The sequence below is a fragment of the Pithys albifrons genome, chromosome 2 (genome assembly GCF_047495875.1).
Source record: "Pithys albifrons albifrons isolate INPA30051 chromosome 2, PitAlb_v1, whole genome shotgun sequence".
Classification (NCBI taxonomy): domain Eukaryota; kingdom Metazoa; phylum Chordata; class Aves; order Passeriformes; family Thamnophilidae; genus Pithys; species Pithys albifrons.
Genome location: NC_092459.1, coordinates 69021831 through 69039562, shown reverse-complemented (window position 1 = coordinate 69039562; position 17732 = coordinate 69021831). Strand labels below are relative to the sequence as shown.

Sequence of the window (17732 nt, the reverse complement as noted above, 5' to 3'; positions counted from 1 at the left end):
GAGGACAAAAGAAAAAAAAAGGAAAAGGAAAAAGCTGAACCTTATCATTAGTTAGACTTTCCATTTTTAAAAGGAAAATAAAACCAGAGGATACTCATGTCAGAAGTCTGTTTCTCTGTTACTGGGCAAAGATGAGACCATACATATGGGAGGGAGAGAAGACTACTGAGGGGTCACCAGTTCTTTCTCGGCTTATCAACTTGCTTAAGTGTTACCATCAAGGTCAGAAACATTCCAGTCTCGATTTCTAGTGTCCACATTAGCATTCATAATGCACAACTATGTCACTGTAGAATCCCACTAGTATAAATTTTAAAAATTACTTCTTTTCTTTCCTATTTGGAAATGATTGATGCAGCACTACTAATTGCCAAAGGGAGGAGTCAAAAAATGTGTACTGCCCCACAACCCATGGCTGAACTCTGTACCCTGTGGGGATTCATAAATGCAATTAGTAAGATTGGAGATTTGATCCTATACCTATCTTTTCTGTCTTCAGGCTCACAGCTTAGAAACTCTGCACTGTTAAAATAATACAGAAAAAAAAGTGTAGATGAAGGGAAAAATGAGCATGGTCTAGATAGGGGAAATAATTCAAATATTAGAAGAAGAAGCATCATACGGAGTGTCTGATTTAATGAAGATACATGGGACTTGTGCTAATGGAATTATTGTTAGTTTAAAAAAACATAAGACAAGACCAATTCATTACAAGGCATAGCGTATCTCTGTGTAAAGTGGTAAAGATAAAGGATAGATTGTGTTGTTCTGGATTAATTTGGAAGTTATTTTTGGCCATGTAAGTAAAGACTAGAAGCAGAATCCTGTAGTGTGGTGTGGCAGCTGTTCTATACCAAATTGCTAGTGTAATCTCATGAAATTGCTTGCACTAATTCACTTCAGTGTCCAGATGAGTTTGATGGCATAATGCTGAGCTGTGGGGGTTCTCTCCTGCCCTGTGTAGAGTAAAGTGTATCCATTTTCTGCTGTGTTCCTCATCCTGTACAGCCACTGAGCTTCAGGTAAATTGTGACAGCCTTGAAAATTTATGATTACAATGCAAGCACAGCATCCTTCTCTGACTCATTGAAAGGGCCTGTCCACCTAGCAAGGGCTGTTTCCTCTTTTATGCACAAGGGAAAAAATTAAATCAATTCTTATATCAGCATGGTGACTAACCAGAGCAGAATATTTTGCAGAAGCCTGTGGATATTTAAAACCAGATCTTCCTCCACCAGCAGAAATCTTTATGCATTTCTTCACTGGTGCTAGTATAGCAGTTTTATCCCTTGTGATTTAAGTGTTTATCCACATTGATTAAAAAAACCCACCCTGCATTGGTCTTCAGCTGTAGTGTAAAAATGATCAGGAAATTTTTTTGTTATTCTCAATTCTTTTTTTATATAGTGCTGTGGAAAGAGAGATGAATGTTAAAGTGTTTTGTTTATTTCATAGGCAAATGTGAAGTCGTGCACCATAAAACGGATGGACCATCTCATTGACAGATCCAAAGCAAAGCATTCTTTATGAGAAAACCCTGTATTGCTAATAAAGTGATCCCAACAGCCTAGCTTGTGCTGCTTAATTTGTTTCCTTGGAGTGATATTATAATTTTGACATACTGAAAAATCGCCTCACAGAGACTCATATTGCATTTGTTGCTGAGTGCATCTTTGATATAACATTTGTTATTGTAGTGCTTGGGGGTGTCTTCAGAGGAGTAATATTCTAAATGAACCTGGCTGTATTATCCCTTTAATGTAGAGTAGAATTTTGCACTAAATTCTCAGTTTATTTCAAGTGTGTTTTGCCAGCTATTCATCATGAGTGGCCTGTTCAAGAATAGGGGCAGTATATCAGGATAAAATCAGAAAAATCCTTAACACTTTCTCTTTGGGGAATCTCACAGGTCATTCCAATTCTTTTCTGTTAGATGAACAGACAGCATGATCTCTTATGCCTGCCTGTCAGGTGTTTTCATAGTAGAAACATGAATCATTGTTTGTAATGCAGGATTAGCCTGTCTCACACAATGTTATTAGAATTAGACCTGACTAGAGAGCGACTTAATTTCTTTTTGTTCTGTATTTAACTTTATTTTTTGTCCCACCAGCTTTTGCACTCCCAGGTACACTCTGATTCTTATGTTAGAGCAAATACTGAAGAACATATGTATACTTTTTGTGGATTTGCAGAGAAAAAAGTGAAAGCTGTATGTAGCCCCCCTCAGTGGAATTCTGTATTCTGACCTGCCAGTAAAATGTAAAAAGATTATACAATGATGTCCTATTAGACCTCAAGAGTGGAGGGACAGTTTGTATTGAACACAGGCATTTTTCATAATTATGTTTCCTGCAGGGTTGCCACCTGCCCTAATTTGATCTGATTAAGGTGAAAACCGTCCTCATTTCATAAGTGGAACTTTGCCATGTTTGCTCACAGAGGACAGCAAGATATGCAGACATGTATTGGTGCTGCAAAGTAGGAAGAAAAATATTACAATTAGGTATCAATTAAGATCTAAACTCCATTACGAGAGTGCAGGTCACTTCTAGACAATCGCTTCATTCTTTACTGTTTTGGAAATGGTTTTCTGTCATAAAATCCCTGTGCAAACGAGAAAATCATAGCCATTCATCCAGATATGTATGCACTATTTTGAGAGACATAATATATTCTATGGCTTTTTAAAATTCTCTTTTGGTTGGATGGGCTTATTGTCCATGAACATTTATTTTTAGAGTAGCCTGGGCTTGCCTTGTAGTCTGAGTCACTTATGTAGCAATTTAAATATTTGTCTAAGCTCTCAGTGAAAGCTTGTGTTGAAGTCTTATAAATGCTCTACAGATTAAAGGAATAGCATTATTTATATACTGATTATACAGAAGAATGTCATACCAAAAAAAAAAGAAATGCAAAAGTAGAAAGAAAAACACTGCTGTTTCTGGGTCACTGAATATTGTTTGCCATTGTCCTTTCTCCAACTGTAATTTTGTGCATGCTTATGCATGTGTGAGCAGGAGAGCAAGACGTGTGCATCTTGGTGTTTCTGTAAGATTCTTTTTAGCTCGGCATATTGATTTTCATGTACTGGGGAAAGAAAATAACCTTTAAAATTGCAATTGAATATCCTTAAGTGCTTCTTTTTAATTAAAGAGATGGAAAGCTGTGTTTGTTCTCTGGCACCTGTCCACAACTTTCTTGATGATGCAATGGCTTATTTTACATTACATAGTCAGTGTAATAATCTCCCTTGGTAAAATACAAATGAGATGAAATGTATTGAAATATGAATTGATGAAACTGTTCTTTCTATCTGTAATGTCCAAAATTATAGGAGGACATTTTCCTTAATTCAACACTTGAAAGTAAAAAAGAAGAAATATTTACTCTCCAAATCTGATTCTCAGGATTTGGGCTTTACAATATACTTCAGTTATTGAGCCATCACCTGGAAAATGACTGTGTGAACTTTAATTTAATTTCAGCTTAGAAACCTTTTAATGTTTTCTATATTGTACCTGCTTAGTTCTGGTATTCAGAAATTGCAGTCTTTTAAAGACTTTTATTCAGGGGTGGTTGTATTTTCCCTGAAAAGACAATCTCTTCTCTTACAAAGTCTCCACCACATGCTGAAAGCTCCTGACCTCTCACTTCCCTTCTCAAAGGTACTGATCATCATCAAAGTCCAGTGCCAGCATGAAGGTTGGAATTTGAGAGAACAGAGTTTGCTTTAGAGATTTCAACTACTTTTTGAATAAAAGATGAGAAAACCTATCATGAATTGAGCTGATTGAGCTAAAAACCTATCAAACTGAGAGTGAAGAACTCCTTTCAGTCCAGATTCCTGAAATGAGATTTTCTCTTTCAAGGTTTATATGGCAGAAGGTATGAGTCTGCCAAAAGCAGTTTAAAACAGCTCTGTTGTATCTCAAATTAAAAAAAATAATAAAATCATCTAGTTATGGTAGGACTAGCGTTAGACTTGTTGATTTTCTCTTTGATGTTATAAACTGTAGGAGTAACTTCTGTTAATTAAGAAAAATTTAAAAATGTTTCTGTAACATTTAATTTGGCAATAATACTTGCATGGAAAGAAGAGACTATTTTTGCTTCTGGAGCTACTGTATTTGAGCAGTAAAGGTCATAGCTCAATATCTCATTACAGATAGACAGCATGGAATTTGTTGTGTTGCATGAGTTTGGTATTCACTGACTTTACTGAGAATTGCATGAGTGAATTTACACCTATAATTTAAAGTGGAATATTGAGAAACCAGATGGTACAGACTATTCATCAAATATGTTTGCACTATTGCAGGGTTGCCCTGAAGTCTTAGTCTCTTGGGCAATATTGAATTTTTTATGTTTCTTTTTTTAGAAAATTCACCCCCTCTGACAGACTCTTTCAACAGTTTGTCACATAGCAGTGCAGAATATACAGAAAACTGCCAAAAATAACAAGCAATGGCTTGCTGGCATTGTGAAACTCAATGCAATTCAGGGTTTGAATGCTGATGTGACTAAACAGTACTTGTTCAACTGTGGTTTAAATGTTGTTTTAAATATGCAAAAAGGAAGCAAGGAAGCAGGTTTTAAACTGAAATGGCAGGTCAATATTCCTGCTGATATTTTCTCTGGTAAAGCTTAAAAGAAGATCTTAGTAGAAAATGGCTAATCTGGTTCATTACTTCTAGTCATTTGGCTTTAAAGCATCATTAAAACAAGCAGTGAGTAACAGCACAGTGAAGGCCAGAGCTGTGTGCAGTGTGAGAAAGCCAGGCCAGCAGAATTTGCTACAATCAACTTTATGTGATCCTTTCCCACTATGTTGCAGTCTCTTTGTGGAATTCTTTCACAAGAACTTCATGAGAGCAAAATATGCCATTTGGATTTAAGAGCACGCTAAGATGTAACCTATTTAGCTGGGCAACTTTACTGGTGACTGGTTGGAACAGGACAAGCATTGTGTCCTGACCATTCAGCTTTCATGAAATTTTCCTGGCTATAAGCTTCAGCAGCCTTTATGATAACAAAATAATGTAGAGGGGTTTTTATTGCCTTCAGCTGTCAGAAGTCAATCAAGGCAAAAAGAAAATTAACATAATGCTGTTTGACAGGGTTTTAATCAGGAGAAAATGTTACTTTGAATCTTGGGTTGGGGTGGGGGAGGGTGGTGGTGTTTAAGAGTGTAGGTTTCTTACTGCAGATTGACCTTTGAAAAAGGAGCAATTAAATATGTCCTTTACTGGCACATGGTCTTTTGTAGCAAGCTAGTACATTTTGTGTACATAGCCAATTTGCTTGCTAGTATGCTACAGGGAAGCAACATTGACTTAATTATTGCTATGGTAGTTTGCTGAGGCTGAGGAACTGCCCTGACATTTGTAGTTTCAGAGAGACTTTTAAAGGCTTAGAGAAGGACACCCTCACCATGTTGACCTCTGGGTACAGACATAAGGTGCACGTATTGGTTATCTGCTCTGGTTCAGTGCAGAGCTAAGCTTTGCAATCTAAATACATGCCTGATGACTTTGAAAGGACATAATTCAAAACATTTTGCTTTTGAAAAAATATTCTTTTTTATTTTTTTCCCCAAGGAAATCTGTATTATTGAAGCATTCTAAATGTGTCTCTTTGGGGGCATATATTTGTTTTGCCTTGCTATCTAATTATCTAGATTACTATACAGAAAAATATCATCTGTTTACTCATGCTATTTTGATAACATCAGTTCAAGTGCACAATCCCATGTTTGTTTGGTTTTTTTACTTTACATGTTTTGGTTTTACTGAATATGTAATTTTTTCAACCAGTTTAAAGGTGGCCAATACAAAATATTTGGGTACTAAAAGTTTGACCCCCAATTTGCAAACATACTGCTGACTGCAGTCAACCGGATATTTATAAAAAATAAATCATCACATATTTTAGTCATGCTATCTGCTGAATGCTGGTTGTATTTTGAAATCGCTTGTAGCATTTTGAAATAGAACTATACCTGAGACATATCATACTCACTAAGAAAAGTTGTGATACCTATAGGTAAGGCAAAGGTATAAACCCTGTGTATCTGTTGAACAAAAAGTTATTTGGTTTAGTTTTTGGAGGTAAAATTTTTGATTACTTAACCTACCCCGATCACAGTAGACTCAAAATGGGTATTGGAAGCAGAAGAATGAGTTAATAGGTCAGAGAATTTCTGTTTGCAAATGCAACTTGAATGCATGATCAGCATTAAGGATTCAGAAGGAAAATAAAGAAGGCCTTATCTAATCTAGTGATTAAAAACTGATTTCATGAGAGGGTTTTGACTCTGATATGTGATTTTATGATTAATGGGGATTGATTTTGAGATAAAGTTGTGAACCCATGTGAATCCTCTGCATTTTTAGACCTGCAGATACAAGATTAGGGACTTGAGATGAAAAATTATTCTCAGGACATTTTTATGAGCTTTTTTTCTTTAAAAATTAAATCTTTTCATACAAAGGAAGATATCTGTAAATACAAGTGTACATCTACAAATTAATGAAGTTCTAGGTTTGTCTACATTAGCAAATTATCTAGTTAGCAACAGAGAAAAAAACCTCAATAATTTACTATTTATATAAGTATTGCTCCTGAGTGTTGTAAAAAACATTGTGAAAATGCCTGCAGTAATACCCTTCTGTAGGATCTGTGAGAAAATATTTCAACATCTTTTCACAATGCACAAGCAGTATTGCAAAGATGGGCTTATGTGCTTATATTCTGTAAATTGCATACTTGATAGTCTTCATAATATCTTTTCTCAATAAAATATTTATGCATTCTAGACACTCTTAATAGTTTTGTCTTTTTTCTCGTTCACATGGCATCAAAAATGAGAAAAGGTCACCTGAAACATCGAAACATTTAATTAACCAAAGCCCAGTGAAGTCAGTTCATACTTTGAAATCATTGTCAGTTCCTGTAAGAATGACTGAACTGTCACCAGCACAGGATTGCTTTTTACTGGAAGAGACGCAGGCAGCAGAAAGATGTGTGTTTTTACAACACTATTCCAATAAGCTGAACAAGTTAGATGAGACTGGGAAAATGAGGTAACAAATTAATTCACACTATTCATGGGATTTTAAACCTGTTAAGTTTAGTGTGAAGGTTGAGTCTGACTCCATCTTCTTACTACCCTGTTACCATTCCCATTGTTATACACACTGCAGGGCTGTGCTCTTCCTGCCATCAATGCTCACTCAACAGAGTCAGCTGGTTTGGGCTATGCTGAGTAACTTGTACCTTGCTTATGGAGTCTCAGACACTGTGTCCCACTGTAGCTGGAGGTTGGCTGTGCTCTACCTACTATAACAAACACCTCCAAGCTGCAGGATTCCCTTGCCACCATTCCTTGCTGTGCACTCATGACAGGCCAGCACGCACTTAAGTGCATATATATATATATATATATTTTAATATATACATATATATATATATATATATAAAAATATATATATATAAATATATAAATATATATATATAAATATATATATTATATATATATATATATATATATATATATATATATATATATATATATATATATATAAAAAAGCATTTCTTTTCTGCAAGTCCTGCCATTAAAGTGCTGCATTTCCAGATTTTTAGACTTCTGGTTTTGAATATGGAATGGTTTTGATAACTAAAGTCAAGAAAGACAAGACAACATGCTCCTTAATTTTCTAAGCAGATCAGCCCTGGTGCAGTAGTGTGAGGCAGGGGCTGATTGGGGTTCTAGGCTGGGAAAGTCAGGGCTTGGGGTGCCACCAGGGTCCTGACACTTATGTTAGTTTTCAGTTGGCTGTATTTGGAGCAGCAGATTTTTGCTTTCATTCTGCCAGGTTAAGCAGTATTAAAGGGTTGATTTAATTTTTTCTTTGCCTTCTCCCTGGAGAACATAAGTTATACAAAGTGATACTTTTAAGCAAAACAAAACAAGAAGCTAATTCTGTCTGAGAAAAAATATGTGAAGATTTGAGTAATTAAATTGGTAGTAGTTAGAATCACAGTTTAATTATAAGTGTGTCTGAAAATGTGTGTTCAGACCAGTTGAAATCAGGGAATTTATGATGTTAGGAGACATTAAACTGTCCTCCTTTAATTTTGCTTCTGTATTCTTCTCTTGGAGATATATATACTCATATGAACAGATGAAAAGTATCTTTATGAAGAGAATACCAGAACATAAAATGTAAATTTGCAGCTGCAAATTTCTGTAACTTAAGATGTACCTTTCATTCATAAATGAGGCACTTGGAGTTAAATAGTAAAGCAATATGGGAATCCAACAATAACAAAATTATTCAAACAAGTAATCTGGGATATGATTAAACATTTAGAAGCAAATAATATGCTTAAATTTAATACAAGTAATAAATGCTTAAATAGAGGCCAAGAAATTACTTGTGAGTTTATAAAGCTGCTGATGCTTTGAACTGAGTATCATCCCTTCATAATTTAGTTTCCTGCTTAGACTCAGACTCATTTCTAAGACACCACATTAGTTTTATGGATCTGATTGCTTTGGGGTCAATGGAACTATGACAGAGGAAAAAGTGGTATAAAAGTATTTAATATTTGCATCAGTCTTGGATTTCTTGCATCTTACTCTGCATTCAAAGTTAGTAAAAACCTCTACCAGCCATTGGAGCTGAGAAAATATGAAACACATAGGTTTGAATGGGAGTTGAAAGAGGGAACTAATAAGCAGTTTAGCTGCCATTTTATCAGTCTGCAGATGTCCTCAATCCCGAGTTTTGGCTTCCAATTAAAGACAATTGTCCATGCTTTTGCATCAGTTCCTTTTAACAGTCTTATGTGTAATTATTATTGATTGATTTTTTTTAATATTGCTGTTGTTCAGTTCATGTCTGTAGAAATTTCATGAAGGCTTGTACTTTTCCAGTAATAATTGGGAAGAAGGAAATAGAAAGTTTTGATAATTGTTGAGACCATTGATTATAGAGGATTCTGTACTACAGGGGACATAAAAACTAGTCCTCAAAGCGTTATGTACAAAATAGCAGAAATCTGTCAAGAGCAGATTACTTATGTCATTTGGCATGTACTAGCTGCATATCAGAAACTTAGAAAAATTTTTCTACACATGTTTGGTGTGTAGAGTTTGCCAGCAAACCCATTAGGTGCTGTGCTTAGCTAGCAATAATTTTCAAGTTGCAATGTGTGTTTTCATATACATCAATATGTTGATGGATATGTGGATGATTTTGTGAGTGAGATGACAAATAGTTCTTAATGGTTTTGAGCAGAATCAGAGGGTTTTTAATCCCTTTACCTTTTATTTATGGGATGGTTATTTTTCAATAACCTTTGTCTCTAGTCATGGTGAAGGAATTTAACATAATCGAAGACTTTCAAATTTCATGGATATTTGGTAAAAATAGCTTAAGTGTTAGAGCATGTTTTACAAATATCTGCTTGCAGAACAGAAGAAATTAAACTACATATAGAAAACATCAGAAATACATCTAGTAATAAAAAAATAGAACAATTAAAAACAGAAAAGGGAAGATTCCCCCCCCCCCCCCCCCCGGAAATTATTGCTTTTGAAATGTGAAGATATGAAATGACTTCTTACAGACAGCAGAATATTAAGATATGTCAGTATAATTCAATATTGCATACATTTGACATTTCTGAACTTTTTGCTGGAAAGTATCATGCCAACAGTAACATAGTTTTTAAACTCACTCTCCTTCTTTGCTAGTACCATTAGGATCTGTTCTATAATCAGCTCAGTAGGATTCAGTGAAAGTCTGACCTTTGAAAAGACTGGAAACTAACCTGGGCAAATCTCTGAAAAACAGACTATTTTATTGGGAAGAGGATGCAGAAGTGGACAAGTAGTAACACTTAAACTTGCATGTTTTTCATAGAATTAGAGAATAGTTTGAGTTGGAGGGGACAGTTAAAGGTCATCTAGTCCAGACCCCCTGCAATCTTCAACTAAGTCAGTTTGTTAAGAGCCCCATCCAACCTGACCTTGAATGTTTCCAGCGATGGGGTATCCACCACATCTCCGGGCAACCCATTTCGGTGATTCACCACCCTCATAATGAAAATGTCTTTTATACATTAAGTTCTGATATGAAACACAGAAAAGACAACAGCTCTGGACTACATGTCAAACCTCAGGTGAAGAAATTACTGAGACAGAGTTGATATGTTCAGGTTTTGGATGACCTGCAAGATGGAGTTGCAAATCCCATAAAAAGGCTGTGTAGCAGTGATTCTGTGTAGGAGTAGCAAGAACAACTTTAAGTGCTTTAGAGCAAGAAATAGAATGAACAGTGAGAGACTAAGCATGGGGAAAATGAGAAGGGAAAAGTTAAAGGTGATACTCAGATTGTAGTCCTAGAGATTGAGGAGAATAAAAATGTGTTAAGAAAGAATCACTTAAAGCTAAAACTCACACATTCAACTATGTGAATATCCTTGTGCATCAGAGGAGGGAATAGGTGGGTGAAAAGAAGCCTATAAGAATATCCTAGGTTTTATTAAATGGGAAAAAATACTAGTATTTAATAAGAGACAAGCCATTAATAGACAATTCTTACTAGATGCTTAAACCTGGGCCACCTTAAACCTTGTCTACCTTTGCCAGAATTTGCTGATGAAGTTGTGTAGCTTGTGCATTCTCCATTTGCACCTCTTCTGAATGGAGATAAAACATTTATCAGCAAGAAGCTGATTTGAATATCAATTAACTCAGTTTCCCTATGTAGAAAAAGTTATACTAGGATGAGTCTTGAACTAGTATAATTGTACTAGTAAATTGTATCTATAGGATGTTTTTTTGCCTTTTTAGTTATGTTGCTTTTGAGTGTAAAGGCTTGTCCTTCTTATTCTTAAGGCAACCATGCCAACAGAGGTTGTGAATGTAGGCCACGTCTCATTGTCTCTGAGTAAAGCCACAGTGCTAATAGAGATTTTGTGACAATTATGTCCAAATTAATTTGTATCCTTTTAATGGCAGTCATTAAGAGTGAAAGGTAACTGTTTGTAGTTACATCAGCAGAAAAGTGGGTTGTTAAAGATCGTAGTTCCTCCCATGTTCTGCCAAGAACTATGGTCTTAATTCCTTTTAAGGAATTTTCTGTGTTCACAATATGATGCTTCAGTTTATGGTAAAAAGAATAAAACCCAGTTGGCTTTCACAGTCTGCACTTTCATCCTTTGCCAGAAATGAGTTCAGTAGCGTACAAAAGTGGTTTACAAAAGCAGTGTATGAAAGTAGTGTACAGCAACCTTGGATTTCATCACCAGGAAGGTAAAGACAGTCCGAACAGGTCAGTAAAGCACATGGCAGATATTCTTTCTTACTGGCTGGTACAGATGGAAAAGTCTGTAGTGACTGTACATTAATCTCATTGCAAAGTTCTGGCAAATCACTTCCCTGCCTGTGTACTTGATTTGTGTATTAACACCTGTGGGTAACAACTACATATATGTGAAATGGGTTATATTTGTGACAGCCAAAATTAAAGTGGCCTGTGGGGCCTATGGTATCATTCAGGGAACTGGGGAAAATCTATATTATGCTTAAAATGATTCCAACTCTGATGTGTGAATCAGAATTCACCTTTGGCAGCTCCAATGTTTTGATGTGAGATACTCTTTTAACAGGCTCTTTGGCTTACACTAAGGGTTGGCGGTATCTGGCAGACAGTGCTGCCCTTTTCATCTTGCTTTTGTTTGCAGTCCTTTGGGAAAAGGGCTAAGATATTTGGAATATAACCTTTCTAAGTGTTCTTGGTAGCATGCTTAGAAATAGGGAAGGATTATTTGATAGATGGCTTTCAGTTTTCTGGTGCCTGCAGAACCATGGCTAATCTTTCTAATCTTCTTTATCTAAGGTAATCTGTATGTTCTATACTCTTGTCCCGTGTGTGTCTTATGCCAAAACCATACTGACAGGAAGCTCTAAAATGCCTACTTTTGTTTCTTTTCAACAGCTGGCTGTCCAGATTCCTTGATTAAAGAGCTTCATCACTTCAGGATTCTGGGAGAAGAACAGGTGAGTTAGCATCTCAAAGGTAGCATCTTAATGTCATGAAAGATAGACGCTAATGAGACAGTTTCATCTCTCTCCAGGGAGACAGACTGTATCTCATGACCCCCAATGACCTCAAAGGCAGAGGAAAAAACACTTGGGAGTTCTGTGTGAGAGTTGGGGTTTTTTTCATTCTATTCGTCAGCCTTGACAGGTTATTAATGGGTACATCTGCTACCTGCCACAGTTTTTTAGTTTTTGACTGAAGCAGTAAACAGACTCTAAAGCAGCAGATAGACAAACAGTTTGACTAAGGGATTGGCACTTACAGCTACTCATGATATTATCCACCTCTTTTCATGGTCTTTTTTTCTCTTAAAAAGGTGTTTCTCATAATTATAGCTGTGCTTTGCACTTAGGAAACTACTTCTGTAGAGGGACCTTAGGAAAGCATAAATGAAATATGCTTTAAAACACTCACAAGGTGAACAGTTACTATTTTGTTAAAAATGAAATTAAATTACAAAGATACTAAGAGATGGCCTTAAATTTTGAGAGACAAGTTGAATTTTCAAATGCTCAGTGCCTCTGAAATTAAAGTTGTCTTCGTCTCTGAAGTATCCCTCCTAAGGGACCAGTTATAAAGCCTGACTCCCTGATCTAGAGCTGTGGGTACTAGGGACTGAGGGCCTGAAAGCTCAGAATTAGTGTGCAGTACATGAGAACATCCACATCTTTTAATGAACCTGGCACCAAGGGACTTGCACAAAGCTGTGTGAGGGCTATGACCGAGGTAGGAGCAACTCCTGAGATGTCACTTTGGCTTTTCCTCTGCAAGAAGGCAGCATGAAGGGAAGCGTGGGAGGGTTTGTCTGGCAAAAATCGAAAACAAAAAGATGGAAAACAGACTAGGCCAAAGTTGATACTTTGAGCAGGAATTGGTGAGATTGAGAATTTGGGAAGAGGAAGTCAGAGAAGTTATGACCAGGACTGATGAGGCCAAGACACTGATTAGAGCTACCTGAAAAATGGAGAGCAGAGTGAGATGAAACTTGGTTAGACCAAGAGATGGGGTTGGCTCATGTAAGAGTCTAAGAGTAGAAACCAGAATTATAAGGATCTGATGAGGAGTTGACCAAAGAGTGGAAAGGAATGACCAAATATGGAAACTTGCTTGGTAAATAAAGGAATATCTGCACTTAATAAGCTGCATGGGGAGGTGAAGCGAAGCAGAGTAGGAGGAGTGGGACAAAAGGAACAATTTGAAGGAAAAGTAGGAAACAGCTAAACCAAGAGACTGCAAGTGTGAGAGAGGGGACTGAAGAAGACAGACTTGACAGTTCCGCTGGCAAAGCCCTGAGAATGGAGTTGTAGACCTTAGCCTGACTAACGACCACTGACAGAGCAACATATTTTAATTGATGGACTTTGCAAGTGGTTAACATTGCCATGAGACTTGGATTATTCCATTAGCCCATACCAGTATAAGGAATATTGCGATTATACTCTGTCCCTATAAAAACTTTGCTATCATGAGTTTCCTGCAGACCACAGTAGCTTTTGTTTGAAGTTAGAGCACACTTTGACAGTCAGAAAATAAGTCAGTGCAAATCCAAGATTAAAAAAATTAAAATACATCTAAATGAAGAAATAAAGGATTTTAAGGCAAAGTCCTTATTCACATGACTATCCATTTATTTGTTACATTTATTTAGTTAGATATTTGTTTTTTAAAAGGATCCAAAGTGTGTCTTTTTCTGTTATCATGCATACTATATAGAAAGAAATCATAATTAATTGTAAAACTGTTTTACTCAGATTGCTTACAATTTCAGTATTATAAAACATCATATACTCTCTTCCACTCAAAGCAATAGCCAGAGAATAACAGGGACATGTTCCTGCTTCGTGTCCAATATTGATTTATTTTTAAAGTGCTTATGTATTTAAGGCCAGATTATAAAAGCAGAATGGACTATTGTGATAATCTGTTCTGATCTCCTTTAGAATACACATTACATGACTTTCTTGGATTAGTTCTTGTTTAAACTGGGGTATATTACCTAGAAAAACATCCATTTTTGTTTACAAATCACTTGCAGACTTTAGATCCTGTTATACCTCTCAGTAGTGAAAGACAAAAACATTCCCAGCTTCTTTTCTTTCCACCACTCTCCCAGCACCAGCATATTTCCTGTGTTGTGTATCTCCCATTCCTCAGTGTTCAGGTCCTTTGCATTTCCAACTCCCTTTGTCCTGTCACAAGGAAATAGGTGATCATCATAATAAAAAGTTACCTCAACCTATGAATGCAGCTCAGAATAAGCCACCATAGCCCTGAAACAGAAATAGAAAAAAATTGCTTATGCGCAAAAGGGATTCTATTTGTCAGTCAGACTGTCAGACTCTTCCTTCAGACAGAAGGAAGGAACCTTTTAGTTTGAAGTGAGTATTCCACTGGAACTTGTGGGTTTCAGTTAAATCAGTGCCTGCCCAATAATAAATATTATTTCTCTTCTAGAGATTTTTGTTTATTCGTCTAAGAGGTGTCTTAATGGGCACAGCTCAGATTCAGCTCAGACACCATCACACTGCTTCCAGACACAAATCTCACTATGCAATTTTAGGTTATAGTATGTTCCTAGAAAAATAACTTTACATGTGACTGTCCTGAAAAGTGATTTGTTTGTTTAAACCCAGTTTGCCAACAGTTCGGATAGTCCTGCAGCATGAACTCCATTAACTCAATGACCCATGTTATATGTTAATTATTTCCTCTTCTCATATTGTTACAAGCTTCATCATTGATATTCTATGTTCTTACTTTTCTTCCAAGTTATTGATAGAAATTTTAGATGCCGTAAAGAATCAAAACCTTCAGGACCTTTTTGGAACCACATCTGTTTAATAATTATTGCCCATTTGCCATTATATTTTAGACATGCCACATAACTAAGGTTTCATACTCTTAATATATAGCATTTTAATTTTGTATCACTCTAGATACTGTGAATTGAAATGCTAGGCAGCAGGAAGGTAAATGACTCTGTCTGCTTCTTCAACTGTCTTACCTTTATCAACCAAGTTTCTGTCAAATTAAAATCAAGGAATAAACTGCTGGTCTCTACCTTTTGTTCACTGAGTATTTGTTTCCTCTGAATACTGAGCATATATAATGTTTGTTGATTTTATTAGGAGAGAAAGATTTTGAGTGGCTTTCAGGATCAAACCACTTGAAAACATGTCTGCTTGTCTATCTGAAATACCTTTATAAAAATGTAAACATGATGGAAAACTAATGCTGAGAAAAAATGCTTTGTGTTTAACTAGAAGTGCAAAGAGGTGCTGATTAATATTTCCTGAAAGGGGTTGTATAGTAGTTAAACATTTATTCAAACAGTCAAACTTCTTGGTGGTCTCCTGGGCATGTAAAATTTTCATGTCTTCTGTTCCCTCAGAAACATATGTTATCGGAAATTCATTCTTGCTGGAAAATCTACCTTTTACTGTTTAGTTTGTGGCAAAAAAATTAGTTTTTAAAGAGGAAATTGGTTTTAGACTATAGTAATCATAGTCTGTGTGGTGAAATAGAAGAGTGCAAGCTTTCCTGGTGCATGATATTCATTGTGGATACCTAACTTACCACATAAACCCAACTTCCAGAAAAATTAATATGCAGCCTAAGTAGATTTAGCAACAGATTGGTACCCCACTTGATACTTGACCCTGTGAGCAGGTACCAGAGTTTGACCCAGGAAAAATCTCCAGAAGCAGCTTTGTCTGGTTTCTTTTGGTCCCCCTTTTTATAGACTCTCCCAATCCACAAAGGTGTGTACAAGACAAAGAGAGTCTCCTGGACGTGCAGTCCCAGGAAGGGTAAAACTCGAAGCTTTCTAAGTGCCCATAGCTCTGCTGCTCTTTCTCTTGCAATTTGATCTCACTGTTCATAAGCCATCATTTTTCCCTGGCATAATGAATGCAGCCCAACCTACTGGCTAACTGCTTCATTTCATAAGTACCTGAGATACACTCAGGGTTAGGATGAAAGATTTATTAAGTCAGGAGCTATTTAGAAATAGGACCAGGTAAGAAAGTTAGTCTTCTGCAGTAGCCATTTGCCCTGTCAGGCTGGCTGTGTCTGCAAGTAAATATAAATGGTTCTACAAGTGATGATAGTACAAGCTGCTTACAAAAATATGCTAAAGATGCACTAAATATGGGCTCTGTCCAAATACAGTGGAAGGCAGGTAATTCAATAAGCCAATGCCAGAGACAGCAGAGAGAACACTTTAATTCAAACCAAAGTGCTACAATATATCAACATAGCAAGATGACTTGCAGTGAACTGTTATGAAGTCTCCCTAATGACTCTCTGAGAAACTTCTCTCTGATCCCCAAAGTGATAAAAAAACCTTGTTTAATTGTTTAAGTGTAATATTGCGATTCATGAATAAAATAGCAGCTACAACAGAAAGCTGGAAGGGAAAACCAGTAACACAGGAGCAAGCAATCTGCTGCTGTACCTGAGTGCCCCCAACAGGTCACAGCACAGATGAAGCAGATGACATGCTAGTGGCAGGAAAAGGAGCTGCTAAGTAATGTATAGTTGCACTTCTCTGCTGTGTCAACTGCTCTGACAACTTTGCAGAATGTATTGGCCAGTTCCTTAATATTTTGACAGGTGAATGATCAATTTTAACAGATCTCTTCTATCAGCTGCTACTGCAACTCATATCACTGCTCACTTTTTCTCTAGCATTTATATTCCTGGAATCTGAGCATGCCTGAATGGGGACACCTTCTCCCGCTCCATTTCTTTGCTGCCTAGGGAAAAATTATGCAAAGGAATACGCTATTTGGAAAATATGCAGATGCACATCCCCATGCTCTTCAATGGTGGTGTTGACTTGTGCTAATTTTTGCTGTAAGCTGTAACTTTAGGAAATATGAAAATCTAATATTAAGACCACAAAGCATGAACAGAGATCATTTAACATTATTCAAGGTTTTGAAGGATTTTGTATACAATATGTGTGTGTGACAAAGTTAATTTTTTTTTTGCTTGCAATACATGCTAGAGGAATTTTTTTTCAAGAGTATGCTACAGAATATTAATGTAAAGTCAGTAATTGATATATATTTACCCATTCAGGCAAAAGTAATGTCATGTGACAATTCTAATTAATTATCTGAGTTTAGTGAAGGAAACTGTCAAATATGATCAACAAAGTGCTTCTGAAGCATTTGTGGGTCAAGGTTTTTTTTGACAACTACACTTGGAGAAAAGGTAAGCTACATGTCACTAATTCACAACAGTTAAAGAACAGAATAAATTTTCACTGAATAATTTCTCCAGTTCATAATCAATAAATCAAAGCTATTTTGTTAGTATTCTCAAATCTGTCTTTACAAGTCTACTGCCTTACAGCTCTCCTGCTTCCCACCCAGTCCCTTGACTTCAACTACTACTCAGTGTGAGTGATACCTACACACATCTCTCAGTTTCTTCCTCTTTTCTGATTATCCGATTTCTCTGCATTTCATTTGGCTCACGTTTTGGATTTGTCATTGCCATCCCATCACTCTCTCTCTAAAACTGAGCTACTGCATTTAACTCTTGATCCTCTTTATACTACATTTGTTTTATAGCTGGAACTACACAACAAACTTTACAGTCTTGCAA

At 36.3% G+C, this 17732-nt stretch overlaps 1 protein-coding gene across 2 annotated transcripts in view; it reads left to right on the top strand.

Annotated features, from left to right (window-relative positions):
• Nucleotides 1-17732, top strand: part of PRKN (parkin RBR E3 ubiquitin protein ligase) — a 721348-nt gene that overhangs the window by 579632 nt on the left and 123984 nt on the right. For both annotated transcript variants that reach the window (XM_071549419.1, XM_071549418.1), the window contains one exon: nucleotides 12012-12073. In XM_071549419.1, coding sequence (XP_071405520.1) covers nucleotides 12012-12073 — 62 coding nt within the window. The remainder of the gene's footprint in view (nucleotides 1-12011; nucleotides 12074-17732) is intronic.